Source organism: Mauremys mutica, chromosome 5, assembly GCF_020497125.1.
Source record: "Mauremys mutica isolate MM-2020 ecotype Southern chromosome 5, ASM2049712v1, whole genome shotgun sequence".
NCBI lineage: Eukaryota > Metazoa > Chordata > Testudines > Geoemydidae > Mauremys > Mauremys mutica.
The window spans coordinates 142,289,784-142,316,806 of NC_059076.1; the positions used below are offsets into that span (position 1 = coordinate 142,289,784).

Sequence of the window (27,023 nt, forward strand, 5' to 3'; positions counted from 1 at the left end):
AAAGCATGGTTTGCATTTAAAATAAACTGATTTATTAAACATAGGAAGTATTATCGGTAGAAGTAGTATATTGAATTGATTATTTTCAGTTATGTCTTTCAAGATTTTAGAACTAGTAGATCTCATCCTCTAACACCTTGTTTTGGTTCATAGATTGGAAGGGGAAAACAAACTTTTCCGCTTTTTCAACTCCGAACTGGTTTCTTAACTTTGAATGAACTAGTCATTGAACTGAACTGGATGAACAAACTGAAGTGAAGAAAATATTCTTTCTGTACCCCCAGAAGAGATTCCTGCTGTCAAAAGCTAGATTAGTACTTCAGCAAACTGTGGTTCCGGGTCTTAGCCAGTGACTTCCACCAGTTCAGTGGTTTGACTTTCTTAAAACTTGGCAGCAAACGTACTGATTAATATTTCTTTTTTGTGTTTAATTTAAATTATTTTAAGATTATTATAGGTTTAGGCCTTAACATAGGTTTTGAATTTCAAATTTAATTTTAAATAAATTTGTTTTTAAATTAACCAGTATTTCATTTAAATAAAAAACCCTTGAAAAAAACTTTTTTTTTTATTTAAGAAAGAAACCAATCGATTTCTGTTCCTGGTTTTTGAACACCAGCAACCCAAAATTTACAGTTTAAAATAGAAAAATGTTGATTTTCGGTTGTGAAAACCCAAAAAACGTTGTGTTTTTTAGGGGTTTTTGGCAAAAATATGAAACTTTTTATTTTGACTGAACCAGAATTTTTTTCATGTGAAAATTTCATGTCAAACAAAAACAGTGGATTTTTGGATCTGCTCTGCCCTCCTCCCCTGTTTTAAGTGCCATGCCACTGACTTAGGGTGCTTAGGGACATAGGGGGTTGGATCAGGGCCTGGGTGCTGTGACTTTCCTAGTAGTGGAACCACAATTTTCATGCCCTTCAAATCTCCTGCACCCTGCTGTATCACCCCCCTCCCCCATTCCCTCTCCTAGCCATGCAACCCGCCCATGCCAGCCAGGGAACATCAGTGGAGGATTATCCTGATATTTGAGGAACCCACCCCAGAAGCAGATCAGCCTGGGGTCTTTCCCTGCACCCCCGGTAGACTCTCTGCCTGGCGAGCAGCAATGAGAGCTGCCTGTTCTTTGTGGCCCGTCTGCAACGATCTGGAACACGAAAGAGAAGCACGTTCCCCACGCTTGTTCTTTCTTTGGCTTCCAACCCAAGCCCTGAGCGACGCTTTGCCCTGGTACAGCGCCGTTCGTTGGACACCCTCAAAGCATTGCGCCCACGTTCGTGAAACCATCCATCGCCAGTTTCCAGGTGGGGAAAGTGCGGCACGGAGTGACAAAGTCCACACTGAGTTGGTGGAAGAATTGGGATGAAAACTCAGAGCTTCCGGCTCCCTGATCCCTTGTTCTAATCATTTATTTCGGGTGGTGTCACGGTTAAGCCACTGGACTGGCTGTCTGTAGATCTCACTTCTATTTCCTTCTCTGCCCTGTGTAACTGGGTACCTCGGTTTCCCCTCTGTGTGACGGCAGTAATAATCCTTCCCTTCTCCATCTTCCCTATTTAGATTTATAAACTCTCCAGGGCTGGGACCGTCTCTCAGTAGGTGTTTGTACAGCACCTGGCACAGTGAGGCCCTGATCTCAGTTGACTAAGGTAACACAAAGAACTACAGTGACCAGCCTGCCCCTCAAACTAGGCTTTGTTCTCGTGGATTCAGTTCCTTTCTCTTTGGCACCTTGTTGTTCTAATTCTGTGGTCGGTGTTGTTGCTGCAAAGTGTTCAGTGCAATGGCAAAGGTGAGGTGGGTGGGATAGCTCAGTGGTTTGAGCAACCTTAACCTGCATTTCTTTCCCTCCTTCCAGGTAGGGTTTCTGAAGATACTGCACAAATACGAAATCACATTTCTTCTGCCTCCCATTCAAAGGCTGGGGAAGGACATCTGTGCCATTCCGCTTCCAAACCTTAACCTTAAAGTCATCAGCATCACACCAGTGGCTGAAGGTAAGACCTGCCCCTCCGGCGCCAGCCTATGGAGGTTCAGAAGGGCAAATGTGTTTACTTGAAGGTAGTTTTATTTGTATAGCCCTGTGATCCCCAGGTGCTCTGAACATCTTTCTTTCCTTAATGGCCCCCGCATAATGGCTTCATGGAATGATGGGGTATCAGCATGTGACATGCCAGATGTAGGAAGGCGTTAGGGGAATGCACGCACCCTGCCAGCCGGGGACCGATTTCATCCTCCCAGCTGGTCCTTTAGGTGGCCAGAGCCTAGCAGCAGTTACGGAAACCAGGGCTAGCAGTAGAATTCTTTTGAAGGTGTCGACCAGCACGTGGACAAGGGTGATCTAGAGTACTTGGATTTACAGAAAGCCTCTCACTAGATCCCTCACCAACGGCTCTTAAGCAAAGTAAGCAGGCATGGGAGAAGAGGGAAGGTCCTCTCGTGGATCAGTAACTGGTTGAAAGAAAACCAAAGGGTAGGAATAAATGGTCAGTTTTCAGACTGGAGACAGGTAAATAGTGGTGTCCCCCAGGGATCTGTACTGGAACTAGTCGTATTCAACATATCATAAATGATCTGGAAAAGGGGGCAAACAGTGAGGTGGCAAAATTTGCAGACGATACAAAATTACTCAAGACAATTACGTCCAAAGCTGACTGCAAAGAGTTACACAGAGATCTGGCAAAACTAGGTGACTGGGAAACAAAATGTCAGATGAAATTTGATGTTGGTAAGTGTAAAGTAATGCACACTGGAAAAAAAATAATGCCTACTATACATACAAAATGATGGGGTCTAAATTAGCTGTTGCCACTCAAGAAAGATCTTGGAGTCGTGTAGTCATAGTTCTCTGGAAACATCTGCTCAATGTGCAGTGGCAGTCAAAAAGGCGAACAGTCAGTTAGCCATCATTAGGAAAGGGATAGGTAATAAAATAGAAAATATCATGATCCCTCTGTATAAATCCATGGTACTCCCACACCTTGAATACTGTGTAATTCTGGTCGCCCCATCCCCCAAAAAGATATATTAGAATTGGAAGAGGTACCTGTGACACTCTGCACCCCATATTCATCAGAGTGGTTTGATTTGTGATATGATTATGGCATAATTATGATGCATCTTATACAGAATGTGTGATGAGGTGTCAATGGAAAAGGGATGGTTTGCTAATATGATTATCCTATTAGCATGAATCTCTCATTTTTGTATCTGGAGTTATGAATATTGACTCTGTATCTTTATTTCAATGTGCTTGTCATGGGTAACACCCACAAAGCTTTACATCTGTTCTGCCGCACACTGTGAATGGTCTATTCGAGTTGAATGCCTGTTAGTGAAGACAATGGGCCATGGGGAAAGCTTATCTTCACCCGATGAACCATCCTGGGGACGCTGCAGCCAGCCTATGGATACTGGCTGCCGTGACTCATCGGGACACGCAAGGGCTTGTGACTAGATCACATGACGCCGAACTCCTTTTTGGTACCTGTATTTTTCCACAAACTGGGCTGGGAGCTCGGCTTGGAACAAAGGGGTTCCCGCCCTATGGAATAAGCTATGAAAGGGGAAAGTGACATCACCAAAGGGCCTCACTCCCCACACAAAGACCGAACTGGGGGAAGTGCTGGTCCCAGGCAGGGAAGAAGGAAGCCTGCCTGTGTATGGAAGCTTGGTGGACTGTTTATACCAGGGGTCGGCAACCTTTCCGAAGTGCTGTGCCGAATCTTCATTTAGTCACTCTAATTTAAGGTTTCGCGTGCCGGTAGTACATTTTAACATTTTAAAAGATCTTTCTATAAGTCTATAATATATAACAAAACTATTGTTGTCTGTAAAGTAAATAAGGTTCTTAAAATGTTTAAGAAGCTTCATTTAAAATTAAATGAAAATGCAGAGCCCCCCGGACCGGTGGCCAGGACCCGGGCAGTGTGAGTGCCACTGAAATTCAGCTTGCGTGCCATAGGTTGCGTCCCCCTGGTTTATACTATCTAACAGGGTGAGACACTGCTTAATTCAAATCCTATATAGTATATTAAGCTTATATTGAGTTTTAGTTTATTTGCTAGGTAATCTACTTTGATACATTTGCTGTCCCTTATAATCACTTAAAATCTACCTTTCCGTCGTTAATTAAGCTGTTTTATATTTTATCTAAGACAGTGCGGTTTGAGTGATGTGCTTGGGGAAAAATCTCAGCTCAGGAACAAGAGTCCGTGCGCTCTAGAAGTGGCGGACAGGGGAATAACTCATATACTGGTCAGGCTTTTGCCCAGGGCAGGACGGTACAGCTCTGGGGCCCTAGGCTGTGGAGGGAACCCGTACCAGTACCGAGAAGGACAACAAAAATGATGTGGGGTTTGGAACAGCTTCCATATGAGGAGAGATTCAAAAGGCTGGGACTGCTCAGCTTAGAAAAGAGACGACTAAGGGGGAATATGATAGAGGTCTATGAAATCATGACTGGTGTGGAGACAGTGAAAAAAGGAAGTGTTATTTATCCCGTTACATAACACAAGAACTGGACATCACCCACTGAAACTAATAGGCGGCATGTTTAAAATGAACATAAGGAAATATTTCTTCCCACAACGCACAGTCGACCTGTGGAACTCATTGCCAGGGGATGTTGTGAAGGCCAAAAGTATAACTGGGTTCAAAAAAGAACTAGATAAGTTCATGGAGGACAGGTCCAGCAATGGCTATTAGCCAAAATGGGCAGGGAGGCAACCTCATGCTCTGGGTGTCCCTAAACCTACTGCCAGAATCTGGGATTGGACAACAGGGGATGGATCACTTGATAGTTGCCCTGTTCTGTTCATTCCCTCTGGGACACCTGGCACTGGCTACTGTCGGAACACAGGATACTGGCTAGATGGCCCAAAAGGATCCCCAGAATGTGCCCTTAAAACAGAGAAGTTCCTGCCTTCCAGGGGCACCTGGCTTCCCTGCCATCAGCATGGGGCCCGGGCACTGTGTGGTAGAAGCCGTTTAGCACTTGATTAGGTTGGCGCCCATTGCAGCTCTCTGATGTGAATGTAACGTGATTGTAAAGTGACACCCCCTAGTGGCGGGTTCAAAGAGCAGATGAAAGTCTACTCCTGCTGGCAACCGGAGCCACTGCTCGGTGCAAGTGGCAGATGTCTGTGTTGTGCTGCTGAAGGCGTGATGTTCAAACCCTGCTGCGGGGAGGTTTAGATATTGCATGACGGCATTGTGGGCTGTGTGGGGCATCTCAATGATGATTGCAGGGGCTGTCACATGGGATACCTGGGTTTCCTAGACCTGTATTTATTGCAGCAGTGCCTGTAGGCGCCAGTTGTCACTGGGGTCCCTGTGGGCCATGTGCTATATACACATGTCCTGAGACTTCCCTGCCTCAATGAGCTCACTAACCACCAGACCGCTCTGCCTCCCCAGTACCCCTGCCCCACTCCTTCACTGGCTGATCCGGCTTCTGCATCTCATCTGGCCAGTGAAGCGGCAGTCGCAGGCTCCCAGTGGCATCCCAGACTGACCCTGGAGGCTGAAGGAATAGTAACAGAGGAACAGGGACAGCGTGGCAGGAAAGAGCCTCTTCCGTTCAAAACTTCGCTCTTGATGTGACTCTGCTTTGAAGCGCAAGTGGTGCTTATTTCCAGTGACCAGTGAAGGGTTAATAAACCCTGGAGATTTTAACACCCTGCTTTACTGCCTGAGATTTACATCTCATTGTCCACCAGCTCCTCCGCCCCATTCCAGCCTGCAGCCCTCCTTAAAGGGCCAGCGAGGATTCCTCTTGCATGTGGACGATTGTAGGGCGAGTTGGGCAGTTTCTGGGCTCCCCTTTTGGCCCCAGCAGAGGGGGCGTGGCTGAGGGAAGCGGGCGTGGCCAAGATGTCCCTCTGCTCTGGCTATTTCCCGACTATCTGACTGGTCTTTTGGGGCTGTGGACTAAATGGAATCCCCAGGGGAAAGTTTTCAGTTACAGGAGTAGCGTTTCCTTCAAAATGCTTTGAAAAATAAATTCATCTCTGTTCACCTGACAACCTATCTCCTCCTGGCATGGGTCATCAATGGTGTTTGAATCTGGGACCTGAACAGCAGCACAGATGTTTCTGTCACTTGAGCTAAAGGAGTAACTCCATCAGCTGACAGCAATAGTAGGTAGTTATCCTCTATTGGACTAGCCACTAGAAGGGGACGTGACACACGTTGTTAGTGTGTTTATGCTTGTTTGGGGTTTATAGTATTTGAGGAACACAGTTGAATAAGAAAACACGACACAGGGTCATCTGTGTTCTTACTAAGAAAGGGATAAATTCTGTTTTGAAGTTTTTGGGGCCAGTTTTGATCTGGGGGGCCCAGGTGTAACTTTGGAGCAACTCCCAGTGTGGGCAGATTTACACCGAGATCAGAATCTGACCCTCTTCACCCTCCTGTCCCTTGTTGTTTTGCACTAAAAATACTTTTAACATGGCGGAGAGAGGACGTTTGAACCTCACTGTAGCCCAATAACTAGATTTCACCCGGCGTTCTGTATCATTAGCAGCTGAAGCCCATTGTGTTGAACCTATGCGAGTTTCTGCCATTGTGGCTTGACGCACGTTTCCTCTTTGAAGTGAAGCCTGATTCTAGCATTAATTTGTTCCCAACTGCAGCGAAAATTCTGGAGGGTTGGGTCATGTGGTGGAAACCGGCACAAGACAAACACAATCTTTTGTAGGTGTTCTTCGTAAGTATCAAGTTCTTGCACACAATGACAGCTTGTTGCTCTGTGCACTGAGTCACAGTAGGCAGTAGGCGCTCCTCCCTGTGTGCTGACTTTTCGCACGCTGCCCACACATCAACGTGGGAATAATAGTGAGCGTCCTTGAGTCTCTTCTGTCAGTCACTTGAGGTGGGGGGTGTTTCTGCCTGTAGAAAAGGCATTTCTCCTCCAATTCCGTTGCTGAGTTTAACCATCTAATCTCATTCCACAAGTGGTGATCAGGAAACTCATTCTTTCTGAAAGAATAGAATCCTGTTGTGTGCCTGTGAAACTTTACACACCGCTTTGTCTTTGCCACGAAAAATCAGGAGGAGGATGAAAACTATGGGGACTGTTATTCTTAGTGTGCATTTTGTTAGCCCCTAGAGGCTGCAGTCAGGGCCCCAGCTGCACAGCCACGGAGGGAAAGGACAACCCTTGCACCAATTCGCTCAGTCGTGCATCATGACAACGTGCAGCAGAGGGGTGATGCAAAGAGAGGGTGGAAGGCAAGACAACAGTTAAACAAACTGCACAGTAAACAGTAGCCACAGCTCATGGCCTGCGCAGGGGTTCGTTCCTCAGCACGGCAGAGGTGAATCTTGAGGAGGGATTTGTGCAGGGAGCTAAGGTGGTGGCTTTATGGATTTCTTTTTTTTGGGAGAAAGGGAGTTTACCTCCTGCATAAGGGATATTCTGGGAGGAACTGGGCAGGTGTTTGAGGAAGAAGCTGATTTGTAGGAACCTGGAAACTGCCAGAGCGGAGCAGACCCAAGGTCCATCTAGCCCAGTATCTCGGACAGTGACTAGCACCAGATGCTGCTGAGAAAGGTGCAAGAACCAAGCAGCAGCAGCTGTGGGATAATCGGCCTCTCACATTAGGTTTCGTCCGGATTTCTAATAGCCAGGTTGACTTAATCCTGAAGCGGAAGCATGGTGGGTGCCAAGGACTGGCAGCTCTGGCAGAGCGAAGTGGTGCTAGTCACCATACACTTTCCAGTGCTCTTTCTGTCTCTAGAAAGCAAACCCAGTGTCATTTGGTGCCAGTCAAACAATCTGCTTTAGCTAACCATAGAATAGTTCTGCATGTGGCACCAAATATCCCTCCGTCTCCCTCCGAATGTCATTGGGACAGACAATCAGTTTGGGGGTTAAAGAGGGGAAGGGTTATCTACTTGTATGTGTAGCCGCCACTGCCTGAAGCCTCTGCTTGTGTCCGCCTCCATCTCTGTGTTACTGCCGAGTTTGGGGCTCTCCTGGCAACGTTTCTGTTCTCTGCCCTGATGTGATGGAATATGTGACAGTGGCTGGACTGTTTCCAAGCAGATCTTGTTTTCCTCCCACGTGTGTATAAATGTCCAGTAAGTACAAGATCTCATTTCAAGAAGTGCATTTCGCTGCTGGGTTTCTTAACCACAGACTCCTGGCCTTCTGGAAATGTACTGAGTCTGGGCACAGATCTGGAGCAAAGGGTGGGGTGTAAATGGCACTGCTCAATGAGGCAGGGTGGCTCCCGGACACCCCTCTACATGGTTCCTTCCCTGCTTGTAAGTAGATGGGTAGTTATTTGCCCCTATCCTATACCAGCAGTAAATTAGTAACCCCGCGTTCACTCCCCCGATTGGCTCAGCAGCTTGGCCAGTGAGCAGATGGGCCAGCTTTCCCCTCCTGGCCCATCTGCTTTAGGCAGTGAGTAAATACTTACTCTGCCATGCCTGGACCCAAGAGCCAGGTCTCCCATAAAGGGTAAGGGGCGGGGGGTTCTTTCTCCCTCTACCTCCCTTGCATGGGTACAATGTCCAAGACACTCGAGCTAACATCCTGCAGCGATGAGTTCCAGAGCTTGTTAATGGCATCTGTGCAGTTCTGGGAATAAGATTTGTTAGTGGCATTATCTCTGTGGTGGTGATGCCGAAAGCTCCCCTGTCAGGACGGGGGCCCCACTGGGCAGAGTGCTGGGCCTGCACATGCCAAGACACAATCCCTACCCCCAGGGAATTTAGTTTCCAGTTTCTAGATTATTTTTTTTGCCTCTGCAGCTGCAGAATGAAGCGGGACATGGTCATTAACCCTGGCTATTTAACATCTTTCCTTTGGGGTGATTGCGCTGGATTTGAATTAGCTGCAGAAGGAATCCCGGTGTTCCCGCTGGATTCTAACATGTAAAAGGCGGGTCACAGTTTGTGCTGTGGCTACTCTACAGCTGTCTCCTCTGACCCAGCATTCAAGGTTCTTTAGAAATGACCAGTTCAGAGGCGTACTGGGGGTGCGGGAATGGATGCCCCGGGGACGGGAGGTGGCTTGGGAAGGGAGGATGCTGTAAACAGAAGGCACACGAGGGTTTAACTGCTTATTTTGTAGTGAAATCTCTCTCCTGTTGTGCACGTTGACCCTGTTTTGGGCCCTGCTGCATGTGCTGGGAGCTGATAAGACTGGACTGGAACGCCTGCAGCCCAGCACTTCCACTTCGAAAACTTTCTGGGGTTGATACAGACGGCATTAATTCCTAGTTTCAATTCCCTTCTCTGCCATTCTCAGCTCCAAATTCATCCCCAGGAAGGTAACAAGCACAGGCTAAACTGTCTCCCAGGGTTCCTCCCTCCTCAGTGCTCAGCCCACACCTTCAATCCTCTCTCCCCAGAGAGCCTCTCCCACCTGCTTCTGAGCCACTTAACCCTTTCCTAGCAGATTCCACACCAGCTAACGGGGTGAGAGGAACCTTGCCAGCCCATTACATGGACCTGCCAAATGTTGTGGGGTCACCTTGTGTGGGTTCTGCATTTGGGGTGCACTGCTTGAATCATCGGGGTCGGTCATGGAGCCGTTCAGTCCTGCCCCTCCCTAGAGACGAAGTACAGGGCTCCATCCACACCATGCAGGAGCTCGTGCACGTGTGTGTGTGTGTGTGTGTGTGTGTGTGTGTGCGCGCGCACCACACCATAGCAATCTCTGGCAAGGGGGCCTGTTGTGCCAATGACCTTTTCACCCTCCCCAGGCAGATGGAGGGGTGACAGTGCAGCAACACAGCCCCCTCCCTTGCCCTGTGCTACCCCTTTAACAACTGGGGGAGGAGGCCGAGCTCCCTTGCCCATGGAGCAGCTGTGCAGGAGAGACGTGGGCTGGGTCCATGGAGAGGGTGGGAGGTCACTTGTGTCTGTTCTCGGCTCCCATCTGGCCATCCGTGTGATCTGTCCATGAAGGGACGCCCGTGAGGTGGCCTGATCGGCCCCTGGACTGAGGACTGCAGCTGGGACCCCACCTTTGACGTAGGGCCGAGGGGTTTGTGCTGCCCCCCAGGACTCTCACCTCCTTCTTGGGCCCCAAATCTGCAAAAGTGCCCAGAATGCACGTGCAAAATGCTAGGCCTGGGGAAGCTGAGCGTGCAGACCCTGACTCGCGTGCACGTGAGTAGTCTTGCACACTCGTGTGCTGCTGCCTGTGTCACTGATCACACCCCAGTCTCTGTCAATGTCACTGGTTTTACCCCTGTATCTTCTCTCTATTGTTAAATGCAACTTACATTGAGAGTCTTAACTCCCTTCTGTCTTGGTGTGTTTCCCTCTCCCTCCGGCCCCTCATCTCTTGTGTCAACTGGAGGCCCCCCCCCTTGAGCGTCTCAGCTGCCAGGTCAGCCGTGTAAATCCAGCTGGGCTGCGCTCTGCCGCTCCCCTGTTCTGCGTGGGTGCATCCTTTCCTGCCCCACCTCCTGTCCCGAGTTGTCCTGACCTCTCCTCACCTGCACTGGTTTCTGGGTCAGTGACTCTGAGAGACAGTGCTGGATTCTGCCCCGCTCTGGCAGCTTTGTGGGCGGGGTCTCTGACACACCAAAGCATTTCAACACCCAGAGCTGGAAGAGACTTTTATAGGATCATCCCATTCATCATCCTGCCTGTACTGGAGAGTTTCCTTCCACGTACTTCCAAACACTTGCATGTGATCCTACTAGTTCTTTGTACCGATCGCCCTTCTGTACCATGGAGCTCAAAGCACTTGACCAAGTACGCGCTGCCCCATTTAATTTAGGGGGGTGGAAACAGAGGTACAGAGAAATGAAGTGACTCCCCCCAAAGTCACATGGCAAGTCAGGGGCCTTGACCCCAGGAGTCCAGACTTACAATGCTGTGCTTAATCCATTCGATTGCAGGTCATGCACTAGGATGTTACTCTCCGCAGTACTCCTGGTTGATGGTTTCCACTCGGGTGGCTTAGAAACAGAGGGCTTTGCTGCTCCTGCCAGTGCTGTCATGCACCCGATGACAAGCAGGCACAAATTGCCCCTAGAGCGGGAGCAGATCAGACAGCTGACGGCTTTCAGGCGAGGGCTCCCAGCCGTGCTAGGACAGTCAGAGACACTCGCCGGTTTCTTTCAGGAGCCCCTAGCTGGGGTGTTAGCTGTTTGTCTGAGCCCAGAGGCTGTGCCTTCCTCTCAGAGGAACAAACCAACAGGGGCCTCTAGCAAGGAGCAGGAATGGGGAAACCAGACTGCTGAGGGGCTATTGCTAAGCAGACAGTACTCCCGGGTGTGGCACTCCTCACCGTAGCATTTCTGTGCCAGAGGTTAGACGGGCCAGGTGAGCCCATCTGCTGATCCGGGTACTTGTGCATGAGTCAAGTCATGGGGTAGGGAGTCTCTTAGCTGCTAAATCTCCGATTCCAGTCCAGTCAGCAGGAATGGGGGTTATTCCCTGGCTCACTCGGTTTGTGTGAAATGAGTTGGTGAGGTCTCAGTCCCAGCTGGCCCCCAATTAGCCATCTGGGCCGCCAGCGTTTCCTATGGTAGGAAACCGATCTACTTGCCCAAAATGCCGAGAGAATGCTCACAAATTCACTGCCAGTGCCACCCAGTGTTGGGGGCAGGAGGCACCCGTCGGGGGGTGGGGGAGAGGCCAAGGGGTTTTTGGTGCTGCGGGGGGAGGGGGTATCGTTCATTTACCTGCCCCAGTGGCGTAGCCAGAGCAGTTAGAGCAAACATCAGAGCACAGATGTTTGTGGGTCTAAGCGACAAAGGTGAGAAAAACACTTTCTGCTCCGGCTCTGACCCACTTCGTCACCAGGACTGATGTACCGGGCTTCATTGTGTTTTCCCCTTGATGCATTTGGATGCTGAGTAGGACATCTGGGACCGGATCGGGGCAAGGGGCCCTGTTGGAAACTGCCTTTTACCGTGTCCTCAGCGATTTCAGTACGAGAGCCACTGAAACAACCTGCAGTCAAAGCCCCTGATAGCAGATTGTCCAGAGGTAGCCACTCAAGTGAGCACCATCGGCTCCTCTGGACTCTCTCATCAGCCATTTCTTTCACAGCTCAGCACTCACGTGAGGGGCTAATCTTTTGGGGCACGTGGCTGCTCAGACTGAGGTGACGGGGCCATAACAGTCCCTAGCTAGCTGAGCATCCTGTTGCGCTCTGCGCAGGATCGTGAGGGTCCCCAGAGCCATGCACAGGGTCAGACGCGCAGAACAAGCTGTCGAGCTGGCTGGCTGGGCGAGCAGGGAATTGGGCAGCATTCACCCTGGACCAAGATAGAAGCGCTTGCTGTGTGACCCCGTAACGAGGCTTCATGAGCTGGGATCTAGGGTGGGAAAAACCCTGCTCACCTGCTGGGTGGTTTAGTGCTTCTCTGCCGCTCCCCACTGCACTTTTGATTGATTATCTCCGAGGCCAGTTCCAACTGTCCCAGTGGGGGTGGGGGGGGTCCACCCTCGGGAGAATCAGTCAGCGCTTCCCAGATCTCGGCACCTGCAAAACTTGGCGGCTCATTAATTCCCCCCCCCCATTCTTAAATTCATCCTGTTAAGGATTATAGGTGCCTGAAATGCTGTGGAGCTCCATTGGGTACAGCACGGGACTGGGAGACCTGGGTTCTGTTTCCAGCCCTGCCACAGACCTGCTGTGTGCTCTTGGGGGCGGGGGTGGTCTCTCAGTGCCTCAGTTTCCCCTCCCTCCCTGTGTGGGTCTGGTCCATTCCGACTGTAAGCGTTTTGTGGCAGGGACTGTCTCGCATTATGTATCCGTGCAGCACTTGGCACAGTGGGGCCCTGATCTGAGCTGGGGCCTCTGTGAAACAAATAACGAACGGGCTGCCTCAGACCTAGCTCGAGCATTGCTCCCTTGCTGATGTAACCTACCCAAGGAGATCAGCCCCAAGAAGGCAACCGTGCAAGTTTATCCAGGTGGCATATCCTGTGGGTACGTGATACCGTTTGAATTCTACATTACCCCGCAGCCTCTGACATTCATTCTTGGGACGCTGCTCTGAAGGGCGGCCCAGCTTGTGACTCTCACGTGGAAATATGGGATCTGTCAGAGCTGTCACCTCTCCTCTGGCCTGTGACAACCGTGCAAAGAAGTCGTCTGTATGATCTCAGTAGCAGGGCTGGAGGCTGCCAGCATGCCAAGCCGTCAGCATAATTCAGCTGCTTCTGAGAGCGGCACGCCAGACGGAGCTGGCCCCGGTTCTGCCTTGGCAGGGAGATCTGTGACTCCAGAGCAAGGCTCTGAGAATGCTGGGACTCTAATTAAAGCTGCTGCATTTCACTGGGGATTCCTCCTAGTCCCAGCACACCGGGTTCTTGTAAATGGATCAGAAGCCCTTTGAATGTTTCCTTGCAGCTCTCATTGATTCAACAGACTGGCCTGGTACAGATGCTGACCTGGATGCATCGGCATCCTCGCCTCCCCTTTCAGATGGATACGGGCTGTGAGCCAGAACCACCCGCTGGTCACCTGTGCCCCATGAGATTTTCCGTCCTCTGCTAGGCTTTTCCACAAGACACTGCCTGTTAGCAGCCCTGACATTTTGCGATCACCAAGCGGCTTCCCAAAGAGTCCGTTCAATGGATGCATTGGGGTGCCAGCAGGCTTCTGAAGTGGGGCATGATTGATACCATATTGGGGAGGTTAACTCCAACTTGGAAGTGAGTTGTGTCCCTGCCCGGCCTTTCAGTGGGAGCTGTGTGTCTATCCCCCACCTTGTACGCTGGAAAACCTTCCTCTGGGGCTTTTTAATACAGAAGCGTATTGAGTGTCAAGCCTAACCTATAGATATATATTAAAAGTAGCGCTTTGCCTGTTTGTAACATTGAGGCTCTGATTTAAAAAACAAGCCACTTTGTGGGATCAAAGGAAAGTAGATTTCTGTTCTCTCCTCTCCCAAATCCATTGCTGGTCACTTGCATGTTTGATGGCAAACAGAACATCCAGCTGATACTGTGCAGGAATCTCGTCGCTCTAATCAGTTTGTTCCAGCAGCTCTCTATAGTGACAAGCAATGATACGCGCCATGCTCCACAGGGCACGCGAGATTTACAGTTGTGGTTGGTCCTCAATCAAAGGTAAGTTAGAGCCACTGTGTGAGGTGCCAGAGATAACACAAGGAAATAAATTCCCAACTGTCTGCCGACACTGTGGGCTGCATCCATTGAATTCCCCATCATTCAAATCTGTTCTTTGCTTTCTCTGTCCCAGTCAGCTGAGGAAACTGAGCCTTTTCCTCTCTTCTGTCCCGAAATTTGGGCACCTGGGGCCTGATCCAGCACCCTTAGACCAGCTTTGAAAGTAAGCCAGTCCGGCCGTGCCGGACTGCACCGGCTTCCGCGGCTGGGATTAAAAGGGCTCTGGGCTCCCTGCAGCGGCAGGGAGCTCTGAGCCCTTTAAATCCCTCCCGCAACTTCGGCGGCTGGGCTGGGGCCGGGATTTAAAGGGCTTAGAGCTCCCCGCAGCCACGGGAGCTCCGAGTCCTTTAAATCCCGGCCCCAGCCCGGCAAGGCTCGGGGCTCCCTGCAGCCCTTTAAATCCCAGCTGGAGCTGCGGTGAGGATTTAAAGGGCCCGGAGCTCTGCGGCCGCCGGAGCCCCGGACCCTTTAATTTGCACCTCTGCAGCTGGGAGCCCCGGGTTGATTTAAAGGCCCTGGGGCTCTCAGCCACAGCTGGTGCCCCAGGGCCTTTAAATCTTGAGAGGCCACGCCCCTTCTGGATGAGGCCACCCCCCCCTCAGGACTCTGGCAGTACCGGTAAGTCCTGTAAGTGACTTTCACCCCTGCCTTACACCCAACGAATCCCATGGGCCTTGAATGGGGCTCTCAGTTCCGTTCATAGATGTGCTGCGCAGTGAATGGAGTGGGGGGACTGGACAAACCCCTGTGAAGAAATGTCCTGCAGAGTTAAGTTCTGTACCTGCAAAATGAAACCCTCTTCCCCCACCAAGCCAGGCTAGCCCTGCTCCCACATTCACACGTCTCCCCGCTGTGCTCTGCAGCGCCCATTGCAGTCCCAGGGTGCAGCGGCCTTGCACCTCCATCCTGCTCTGCTCTCCCCCCACGCTCTGCCAGCTCGTGCTGTCGGCAGGAGCTGCCCCTCAGAGCAGATGGTGGAGCTCTTTGGCGCTTCGCCTCGCAGGTGGGGCAGCTGGGAAGAGTTGCCCGTGCCCGGGGTTGCCCGTTATCTCCTGCAGTTTGAGGTTTGGGGGCACCTCTCCAGCTAGGATGAGGGATCTGGGTGCGGGAGCTGAGCCGCTCCAGGGGGGCTCCGATGGCATCGGTCGTTCCCCCAGCAGCCCGCTCTATCGCGAGGCTGGCAGTGAGGTGGCGGACGGCCTGTGAGTGCCAGCAGGAGGGATCTGATGGGCTCCTGTCCCGTGGTTGTGCTGGAAGCGCAGAGGGACGACTCTGCCTCCCCGCTCAAGTCTGTCAAGTCGCAGTTGGGAGGTGTGCGTGGACTGTCCTCTCCATGGCTCAGAACTCTTTCCTGGTGCGAGGCCCGTGCGGGTTCCTCAGCCAGGCGGGCAGAGCGGATGAGCACAGTGCCGGGTGCGTCTGGAACCACAGAGCGCTCCTGTTGGTGCAAACTCCGGGCCTTCTGCTTTTAGGCTTGGCTAATGTGCAAGGAATGATGGGAATCCTCTCTGCCACAGCCTGGCCGTGAGCCCGGGGTCCTGCTTGGCTGGTGGGGGGAGTATTGGGTCTGTTAGTGGCGGGGGGGGGTCCTTGCCTGCCTCCCTTTGGGAGTGGCTGTGCACTCATCGCTCGCAGGGGCAGAAGGGACCGTTCTGACCATCCGGTCCAACCCCCTGCATAGCACGGGCCAGGGAACCTGGCCCAGGGATTCCTGCAGCCAGCCCGTTGCATGCCTGCCCTGACCACCTGGCCAACTCCCACCCAGTATCCAACCTGCCCCTTGGGTTCAGATTCGAGAGACACGGCGTTTCTGGCTGCCCCAGCTCCTTGAGCCTGGGCAGATCTGGGCATGGCACAGATGCCGCACTGGGCATTCTGGTAGATTGTCCTGGTGCTGCGTAAGACTCACCCCTCAGAAGGGAGCCCATGCAGCACACAATCCCCTCTCGCACCCCATCCCGAGGCCTTGTGGGAGCCATCCGGGGAGGGCAGCATGGACAAAGGCATCGCCAGCCTGCCCCTTCCCGCTCTATAGGACACTGTCCAGGAACATCCATGGCGGAGCTCCAACTTTCACGTCTGCCATGCCCAGAAGCTTAGCAAGTTCTGCTGCTCAGCTCCATCCCGTCCCCATAGATAACAAGGGCTCACGAAATGCCCGGAAACAAAACCCCAAACCACATGTGGAGATGGTTGCGCCCTCTTGTTTTAAACTCTCTGCAGTGATGCTCGGTGCACTCTGGTTTTATCACCTGCAGGCAGGGTTTAAGGAGCCATTTTGTTTCAAAGGTTTGTCATGCAGCCACTGGTTTTGGAAGAGAATTTTAGATCAGCCGTGGGGGGAAGAGGGGGATCATTAAAAGGCAGCCGTGGGCTTGTGTAGGCTGCAGAGAGCGAGCAGCTGACCCCAGCAGGGCTTTGATGCCTGGTATTGTACAGGGGGATCTTCTGAAGCTGGAGTACTGGGTGTCTATACCGTTAATTGGTAAATGGTATGGGGTTTGATAGGTCAGAGGGGTTTATACATCTAAAGGCAGTTTGTTCCGCTCAAAACTCTGCAGGGGTGTTTGCGCACAGAAATCTGCTCATATTCTTGAGTTGATGTTGACCAGGTGGCCGCGGGTCAGACTGAAACCTGTGAGGGGTCATGTCAGTTTTCTGCTGAGATCCGCAGAACTGGAAGTCAGTAAATTCCTTCCTCTCTCGCTTTGAATGGGCAGCACGAAGCTCTCCTGGAGTTCCCATCGGCAGGCTGATTCCTTCGCTCTAATAGCAGTGCTGTACCCCTGCAAAGCCACTTTTGGTCCATCGATCTTAAAAGTGCTTATCAAGGTAGGTCATTGCGAGCCCCATTTTACAGATGCGGAAATGGAGGCACAGGCATTGGGTGGAAACACAGCACCTCCATTCCCAGCTCTGACCCAGAACTCCAGCCTCTTTGCTCCCCACCCGATGCCTTCTCCCCTGGTGCACACAGCCGAGTTAACTTGGACTGTGCAGGGTCACTTGCAGAAATGCAACCTTCAGCGGTAGCAGCGCGGGGTGGATGAGGCGTCGGGCGGGAGTTAGAAGCTCTGGCTGCTCCTCCTGGGCAGGGTCCTACTCTGCCCTCACCAGTGGTATCTGAGCGCCTTCCAGCCGTGCAGCCGGCGACGGGGATCGTATCGATCCCGGGTGGTTTGTTCTCTCTCACCAGCTCCCCGGGGAGAGTTGTGTGTGCGGTGGAGAGGTTTGTCACGAGAGGGTTTTTGGGACCTATTTCCTAGGCCTGCGCTGCGCCATGTCGATGTCAGAGGAGGCCGGCTGGAGAAGTGCACCCAGAACGGGGGAGGTTTGTGATGGTTCTTTGTCCGGGTGCGAGTTCGTTCCCCAGGCTGGGACCGGGGTATGCAGACTCCCACCGCGTCGGACCCAGTGTTGTTCTCTCGGAGATGTATTTTAAATCTCCATGCGGCCATTAAAGCACCTTGGGTGTTTCAGTTGATCCAACACCCTCGGGAACGTTCCGCTCTTGCGGGGCAGCGGGCGGGATTTGACCCTCTCCAGCCTTGGCACAGGGGCCTCGCTTTAGTTTTGGGCTTCGCTTCAAGCAGTAGAAGAGCCCAGGTTTGGCACTTACCCAGCGTCTTATCCGCACTCGCGGGGTGTGAGGCTCCTGGCTGGGTCAGCAGCGGCCAGTCCGAGCTCATCAGAGTGAGTCTCTCTCCTGGATCTGCCACCGTCCCCGGTGTGCGTCTTCCTGAAGCTGTTAAGAATGAGCAGCTGGTGAGAGCAGCTGTCAGATGCAACGGAAAATGGTGAGTCCTACTCCTGAGGCAGCGGGTCTGGACACTTTGGGCACAGTCGCCCTGTTCTCAGCCAGCTCCCTTGGCTTGTCATTGATTTCCCTACGGCTTGGGAGATCCGAGTTCAAATCCTTGTTTTGCCACCGGCTTCCTGGGTGACCTTGGGCAAGTCACTCAGTCTCTGTGCTTTCGTTCCCCAGCTGTAGCATGGGGCAGTCGCCCGGCCCTGCCTTACCAGGGTGCTGTGAGAAGAAATACATTAAGGATTCTGAGGCCCTCAGATACTAGCGTAGTGTTGGTCAGATACATGCCTTGCACACGTTCAGTTTATTTCACAATTCTGGTCTTCCTCTTCCCTTCCTCTCACCCGGCACTGGCTTTATCTCCATCCCTCCGCATGTTCTGTGCACTGGGGCAACACCCTTCTCCTCCGCAGCATCTGCCTCTTGGAGGAAAAAAACCTTCTTGTGTGTCAGATCTCGTCTGAGCCTTTCTCCCGTCTCCGTCGCAGCCCCTCAGCAATTCATTATTGCGCTGTGTCTCTCAGAGCAGAGAGTACAACGTCTTTGGATCTTCCTTAGCTTAGGAAATTAGGGCTCGGTCCTGCCCGCTGTTCGGGACGCTGGTCCCGCTTCAGCAAAGCACTTAGGCATGTGCGTCCCTTGCAGTTCTCTGAGTCAAATGCTGTGCATAAGAAGTGCATTGCTGGAATGGGGCCAGGGTTTTTCATAGTCATAGATTATTAGGGTTGGAAGGGACCTCAGGAGATCATCTAGTCCAACCCCCTGCTCAAAGCAGGACCAATCCCCAAATCCCTGAATGGCCCCCTCAAGGATTGAGCTCACAACCCTGGGTTTAGCAGGCCAATGCTCAAACCGCTGAGCTATCCCTCCCCCGCTTGCAGGATCATGTCTGTCAACAATATTGAAACGTCAGGTCCTACAGTGGATTGGAGGCGAATTGGATCAAACCCAGCAAGTTAGTAACTGGAACCGGTTCTGTGGAATCCGGGGTGTGGGGAGTTTAACGGCTCTCGGGTGTAATTTTACTGTCAGTGAAGTGCAGCTTCTGCAATAGAGCAGCTGAGCACAATAGACCTGAATTATCTTGAGAATCTGTCTCTTGGTCCTGGTGGGTGTGTCGAGACAGGGAGCTTTGTGTCTGTTTCAGAGATTTCTCTGGTTCCTGAACTGCTTGTTTGGAATCATTTGTCTCTAATGAATGTTCCCTGTGCGCCTGGCTGATGGCAGGGTTCTGTTGTACCTGGTTACAGCGAGGCTGCTTTCAGAGCTGACATTTGGGAAGGAAATCTGTATTAAACTCATTAATCCTTCAAGGTAGCAGGTTGTAGTCCCGGCAAGTAGGATTTCTGTCCTTCCAAGACATGGCACTTTAACCCCTAAACCCACGTTTGTTATTCTCTGCCACGTTTGCTAATGGTTAAAGAATTAATCAAGGGATTTGCTTTCCCAGCCCATCCTCTGCTGTCGGAAGGGAGCATGCCCAGGGCTGCACAGCGGATCAGTAGCAGAGCCAGGAAGAGAAATTAGGTTCTCAGACTCCCCGGCCCCAGCCCACCCTGCACTGCAAGAGGAGAAGAGCCTATCTCTGCTTTTCAGAAAGCCCAGCCCTGTGGCGCATGGGGCTCAGACGGTAAGAATGACGGAAGAGGAGGTGTTTGCACTGAGAGGTGACCCTGTGCGAGTGAACGGGCAGGGAAAGGATGGGCCCTCATTGGCCAAGTCTCTTAAGCCACCATCCGGATGGGAAGTTGCCAGGGGAGCCATTTAAACTGCCGATACTGGAGCACAGGGAGTCCCGGCATGGGAAAGTGACAGTGATGAGCACTGTGGGGAACCATGTTCGTTGCATCAAATCTGCTCCGTTGACAAGTCAGAAAGTGTCTCCAACAGCTGGGCCTGCAGATCCCCACCCCCCCCGGGGCTCGGACAGTCAAGCTGGGTTCTCCGTCTCCAAAAAGGGATTTTGCGCCGGGAACAGAGTTAATTGTTCTGCTGTTGATGCCCAAGCCAGGGTAGAGCCCAGCTCCTTCTGCTGTAGGCTCCACAGGGCTAGTAGGAGTAAAGACACTAAAACTGTGTTTACAGCTCAGGAAACATGGCTCAGTCCATGCAGGGAGTAGGTCTGCTGAGAAGGAAGGTGCCAGTAGTACATAGTTGCTTTTCAGAGCCCCATCTTGGCACTGCTGTTCCTCAGTTTCCCCATAGGGACCATCGATCCTAGAGGTCTCTTTAATCCACTGACAAAGGCATAACAAGATCCATTGGCTGGAGGTTGAAGTCAATAACATTCAAACTGGGAATACGTAGCAGCTTTTAGCAGCGAGGGTAATTAACGAGTGGAACAACTCACTGAGGCATGCTGTGATTTCTGAAAGAGAAGTGCTAACACTCAACCACAAGTTCCTGTGCCTGGTGCGGGAATCTCTGGCTGAAATTGGCTGGTGTTATGCAGGAGATCAGACCGGAGGGTTTTAATGGTCCCTTTTGGCCTTCGCCTCAATGCAAGTGGGAAGAATTCTATTTGCCCTTTGCAAAGCCCATGGAAAGCTGTGGCTGAAAAGCTCTATGTAAGAGCAAAGTATTAGTGCTCTTCTGTGAAGGCTGCGGACAGAGATCGCGAGCCTGGAATCAAACCCCGCAGGCCGCCAGAGGGAAGAGCAGCCAAACAGACGCTAAGTCAAGCTAGGATGTAAGAAGCAGAGAGCAGAACAGGGCTCGATGTGCCCCCACAAACCAGGGGTGCCATGAGAAAAGATCCCTTGGAGAGGGAAAGCCCCCCTCCTCCTGTTGCCAGCGGGGAAGGGCTTGTTCATGAGGAGCGATCCTTAGGTTTCCCTCGGGCTTTGCTCCGCGCTTGCCTTCAAAAGAGCTGGTAAGGCCACGGCAGGTGTGGGAGAATCTGCTCAGGGGCTGCTGTGCGATTACCAGGGGTGGTTCTGGGAGTAGGTTGCAGCTGAGCGACTGTTTAGTTCTCCAGGGATGAGCCATTGCCATCTCAACCCAAACCGAGCTCACGGGCTGCAGCAGGGTTTGGTATCTGACATTTAGACAGCACTGATCTGGATTTGACCAGTGAGTTGTCGGGCTGCTGGGAAGAAGGGTTTTTGCATGGCCATATCTTTAGGCTAAAAAACCGTTGTATTTTGACATCAAAAATGGCATCTCTTGTATCGCAGGCCCGCCGACAGGTGGATGGGCAAAGGGGGCAATTCCCAGGGGCCCGGGTGATTTAAAAGGGCCCGGGGGCCCGCTGCTGCAGTAGCAGTGGCCGGGAGCCCTGAGCCCTTTTAAATCACCCGGGCAGACCACAGGGCTCCTAGGCATGCGCGGTGGTACCGGCAGCGGTGAAGGCAGCCGGGCAGGCATGTGGAAGCCCAGGCCATGCCCCACTGACTGTTCTGCCCTGGGGCCCGGAATTGCTGTCAGCGGGCCTGCCTGTCGGACATGATCACATCTTAGACGTTTAAAATCCTTTTCAGGTTCCACCGTCTGGCCTTTCACCACTGATGTTTGTTTGCTCACTTCGTTCTTCTTGGGCAGGGAAACCACACTGACCTGTTTCACTCTTGTTTATATTGAGTTTCGCTTCCTGCTTTTCATGTGCAGTGTTGTCTTGGTTAGGTTTCCAGTGCTGCCGGGGAAGGTGTAAGTTGGGGGGAGGGGAGGACAGGGGCTGTTCCATTAGCACTTCTAAAATTTGCTAGGCTTTGTAGACATCTCCCCGCCACCGTCCAAGTGCCCTGCTAAAGTATTTGTCCCTCTTTTGAGTGACATACAGCTGTACCATCCTACACTCCTTTCCACCAGCCTCTGCCGCCAGCTGCCTCCTTGCTCCGAAGGCAGGTTGTTAATGAAATTGATCTGTCTGATCATTCCCTTCCTTCTCCCTCCTCAGTACAGCAGTGATGGCTGCAGCAGATCAGTGGGTGCAGATCCTCGGGCTCTGATGGAGAGCAGGAGAGGCAGCACCCAGGCGGTCTGCCCTCAGCAGCTCCCATTCTGCCAGTCTCTCCCGCTCCTGCTGCAGTCTCTCAGGCTCAGCACAGTCACCCCCGTGCTCCCACACAGCCTAACTTTCTGAGTTTTCAGTGCTGGGGGCTCCGTAAAGAATCTCTCTGTCTGCCTGTGAGACACCACGACCCATTCTTCTGCCAATGCTCCTGCGAGCCTGTGGATTGCTGGCCAAGCGGGCGAGTGGGGCTGTAGACACCTACCCGTCTGAGTTTGTCTCCATCCAGATGCTGCAGGGAACAATTCTGCACGGCCCAGACGCTGGGCTACGCGATCGAATAGCAAAGATCTGCCCCCCAGGGCCAGATTTGGAGGGGACGTGTAACTTACACGTTAGGATTCTGATGCAAGGGAGTCTAGGCTGGTGAAATGTAGCCTCTCGGGGACTGATCCTGCTCCCACCAATGTCTATGGGGATTTTGCCTTCGACTTCAATGGGAGCAAGATCGTGGTCTGGGAGACAGTGGGAGTTTTAAGTGTGCGGTGGGGGAGGGGCTATCTCAGCACAGCTCTTCCCACCTGCTCCTGCTTTTCCTAATGCACTTACCGGCTCTGACCCCTTAGTTCCCTTAGACTCTCATAAAGCCGCTTAGCCATTGGGAAATGCACAGCCCTATCTCCGACCCCTCTGAACTCGGCTCTGGGAATTCTAGGGCAGTGCTCAACCAGGAGCAGAGCGCTGGACGTGCCCTTCAGGCTTCACTGATGGGCGAGGGCAGTGTGAGAGTTTGCACAGCTGCATCTGTGCTTTCCACCTTGTGCCTGCCCAGGAGGGAAGCATCTCGGTAAACACCTGTCCGGAAGTGTGATACTCCCCCCAGGGTGCAGTAACCTTGGGAGCTGCCTAGGGGACGTGCACATCCTCATCTGCTGAGAAGATAAAGATCATTTGAAAGAGGCCCCTGCATGCTTCAGTGGCTTTGGATTTTGCAAATTAGTCTAAAAACGCTAAGTCTTACTACTGCCCAGGAGGCTGTTCAGTAACCCGTGTGTCTAGAACGGAATGCCCTGCGCACGAGAGGGAGGTCACTCACCACTGAGCTCGAGGAGCAGGAACTGTCCTGTAATATATCTGGAAAGCATCTAGCACGATGGGGTCCCAAGACTAATGGAGGCCACTAGGTGCTACCGACCTATCAGTAGACAGGGCAGAATTCCACTTGTATTGTTATCATTTTGATGGATAATGTCTATTTATTTTTAAACATTTTTCTATTTTTATCTATTTAAATTTTCACTGTTGTGGAAAATTATGAGTGTCAGACAATGCAGGGGTTGGACAATAATTATTTAATGACTGTAAACTGGCTGGGCAGAAGTTTTGCAGAAAAGGACCTAGGGGTTACGGTGGACAAAAAGCTGAATATGAGTCAGCAGTGTGCCCTTGTTGCCAAGAAGGCTAACGGCATTTTGGGTTGTATAAGTAGGGGCATTTCCAGCAGATCGAGGGATGTGATCATTCCCCTCTATTCAGCACTGGTGAGGCCTCATCTGGAGCACTGTGTCCAGTTTTGGGCCCCACACTACAAGAAGGATGTGGATAAATTGGAGACAGTCCAGCGGAGGGCAACAAAAATGATTAGGGGACTGGAGCACATGACTTATGAGGAGAGGCTGAGGGAACTGGGATTGTTTAGCCTGCAGAAGAGAAGAATGAGGGGGGATTTGATAGCTGCTTTCAACTACCTGAAAGGGGGTTCCAAAGAGGATGGATCTAGACTGTTCTCAGTGGTAGAAGATGACAGAACAAGGAGTAATGGTCTCAAGTTGCAGAGGGGGAGGTTTAGGTTGGACATTAGGAAAACTTTTTCACTAGGAGAGTGGTGAAGCACTGGAATGGGTTCCCTAGGGAGGTGGTGGAATCTCCTTCCTTAGAGGTTTTTAAGGTCAGGCTTGACAAAGCCCTGGCTGGGATGATTTAGTTGGGAATTGGTCCTGCTTTGAGCAGGGGGTTGGACTAGATGACCTCCTGAGGTCCCTTCCAACCCTGAGATTCTATGATTCTATAAAAACGCTAAGATTAAAAAATGTAAAAGCTTTGATAACTGTTAAAATATTGTCAACATCACATGTAAACCCACACAGAATAAATATCCTTAAATCAAGCTCTGATCGGTTCTCAAGCAGCATTTATTTCACTTTGCCTAGCTGTAAATTTCAATTATTATCAGTGCAACTACTTTTTTGTGGGTTTGTGAGAGTATGGTGAAATAGATTTTTTTTAATCAGTAAATGTCAAATTCTTCCAAGCCTAAATCTGAATGATTAATACATGTGAATCAATACATTTTGCATATGTAAATAATGTATATTTCTGTAATTAGAGATGAGCAATTATTTCACGGCTATGTAACACAACAGATTTTAGTTTCTTTCTGCTTGTTGAAGATCAACATATACAGACTCACTCAATAGGCTATTGGGAGGATTCAAACCCATAATCTCTAGTACCATACCCCAGGCCTCTACCCCAGGACCTGAAGAAATCAGTCAGCTAGTCAGTGGTAGTAGTTAACTGTCGTAATCCTTGTGTGGACCAGTCACTAGCGGAAGATGTGACACACTTTGGGTTGTGTGCGCAGATACTGATTTCCTTGAAACCGTTTTTCTGGGTGCGTGTCGGCAAATCACTCTGCAGATTCGATCCACAAACTACAGGACAATTGGAAATCTGAGCCATGTTGCTTCAGTCGGGATGGCTCAGAAGTCACAGGCTTTCGTTTGGACCCCCTGATTGCGGGAGGAATTGTACCATATCAAGTTTGCTCGGGATGCTTGTGCACAAGGCATTAAAACTTGGTTCCCAGGAATGTTTGTGCCTTTTGAAAAGCAACAGGGGGTTGAACAGTTTAAAAAAAACAACCAAAAACCCCAAACACAGACCCTTCGTCTGGGTGAGTTTCAGCTCCGTCCGGTTGGTTAAGTCCCATCTGCACTTCACAAAGCTGCTGAGGGGTGGAGCCTGCTTTAATTTTAATTGAGCTGGGCATGAGTCCTCCTTATGGGTTAGGGCCTGGTGGTTCTTCTGTGTACAGTAAATAGCCACATAGGGTGTTTTAAAGATGTCAGCTTAGCTTGGCAGGAAAACGCACACCCATTTGAAGCATTGCCAGAGAGTTTGCTTTTGGCCTCCGTTTCTGAATGATAAATCAGGCTCTTAGACTGATTTATTGATCCGTGTTCTCATAACAAGTAGCTCTTTAGGTGAATGTAAGAAAGGAAGCTATCTTGGTTATTTACACTGTACCCATCATATTGGTGGCACTGGATGCCTGCCAAAGTTATGCAGTCCACATGAAGATATTCTTCTTTTCTCCAGCCTGCCGGGACTGGGGGTCCTTGTTTCCTGTCGAGGTTCTTGTGGGCAGGCTGGTGGGAGAAGTGGGGCTTGCATTTTGCTCTGAAAGCCCAGAGGCTGACTGCTCACCTTGGCTTCTCACAAAAGGTGAGTGGCCTGCCTCTGAAGGTGTTTCCTGAACCAGGGCTTTGGAGCTGTGCTCCGGCTTCGCTCCAGCTCCAGGCAAAAACCTGCAGCTCTGCTGCTCCGCGCTCCAGCCCCGGGCTCCGCTCCAAAGCCCTGACCTGAACACCCGAGCCTGCCCTTTGAGAAGAAAAGTTCCATTGTCCCAGTAGAACATCGCTGTGGTGGGAGGTCATGCTCTCGTGGGGTGGGCTGGTCCCATGAAGAGAGTGGGCAGGGAGAACTCAAGTCCTCAGCTTGTCCCTCCAGGAAGTCAAGGCAGAGTGGGACACAGGGTGACGGGCTTGGGGTGGTCCCTGTTGCTGACCGGGTGTAGCTGTTCCCTGGGCCGTGGTCTCGTACCTGAATGCAGAGAGTCCTGGAGTTCCTGGATGCCCAGGTCACCGGAGAGCTGGTTGGAACTTTTCCGATGACTGTTTTGCCGGAGAATGACAGTTGGTGGAATCTGAAGTATTTTGCAGAAACACGTCAAGTTTGATGACTTTTTTCATCCAATCACAAGCAGGGACAGGGTTCCAACAGAAACCTGCCTGGCTTCCTGCTGGTTCACTGGGGGTAGCCCCACCGGACGGACTGCCCCAAGGCTGAGGACCCCAGGCTTCTCAAGTCCATGGCTCAGGAGTAGCCCCACCGTCCCTGACACTGGAAGCTCTTTGGGGCAGGGACTTGCTATGAGTTTGTGTCACCTAGCATAATGTAGCCCTGGTCTCAGTGTGGGTCTCTGGGCATTTCCTTTAGGAAAACCTTTGCAAAGCACTTTGAGATTGACTGCTGAAAAGCATTCTGTTAATGCTAAACATCATTAATATGGAGCAAAATGTGTGTTTTCCCCTCAAACATTTGTTCTTGAGGGTAGGGTGAACTGTCAGCCACCGACAGAGCTATGAATCATTCGACCTAAAGCTTCCGAAAGCATCAAAGGGGAAATCTTGGTGGTTCCAATGGATGCTATTTATCTTATTGCTTTTCTTTTGTTCTTGCCCTGCCGTGCCCTTAGCAACCAGGTTAGATGCTTCATAAAGCTTGAATCGTTACATAGAAAAGTTGAATCAACTAGGATGATTGCTCGACTGCCAGAGCTCCTGAGCTCCATTCTGCAGATTAAAACTCAGAGAATGTCGTGTCCCCCCCCCGCCCCCCCCCATGTCACTGTCCTTTGAGCCCCTCTTCAGGCATCGCAGCGGTAACTGGCAAAGATTGTTGACTCTAGAGGTGCACGTTTTTGGCTTACTCGTGTCAAGCTGCTGTTTTTCTGTGTTTCTCGTGAGCTGGGGATTTGACTAGTACCTTTCCTCAGATGAAAGGGCTTAGCGTGGTTTGCTTTTATGTTGCATTTTCTCTGGCCTATGAGAAATGAGAACCTGACAATACTTCCCCCGCCCGCCCCCTTACAGTTTTCAAATGTGTGGCTGACAAGAAAGGGTAGCAATTCCCTGTTTGAATAGAGCTGATCTGCATTTCAGGTATCAGCTGTTCGCCCCCACAGGCATGAGATTGGTACTTCTGAAGAGCTCTTACAAATATTGCCTTTCGATGTGTTTTTCACGTGTGGATCTACTCTGAAAAGTGTGCAAAACCTGCACAGCCATTTCCATCACG

At 51.3% G+C, this 27,023-nt stretch overlaps 1 protein-coding gene across 1 annotated transcript in view; it reads left to right on the top strand.

Moving 5' to 3' along the window:
* Window positions 1-27,023, top strand: part of LOC123371818 (UPF0687 protein C20orf27 homolog) — a 65,272-nt gene that overhangs the window by 15,527 nt on the left and 22,722 nt on the right. Inside the window, exons 2-3 of the mRNA XM_045019676.1 lie at window positions 1,240-1,307; window positions 1,862-2,000. Of these exons, the coding sequence (XP_044875611.1) occupies window positions 1,240-1,307; window positions 1,862-2,000 (207 nt within the window). The remainder of the gene's footprint in view (window positions 1-1,239; window positions 1,308-1,861; window positions 2,001-27,023) is intronic.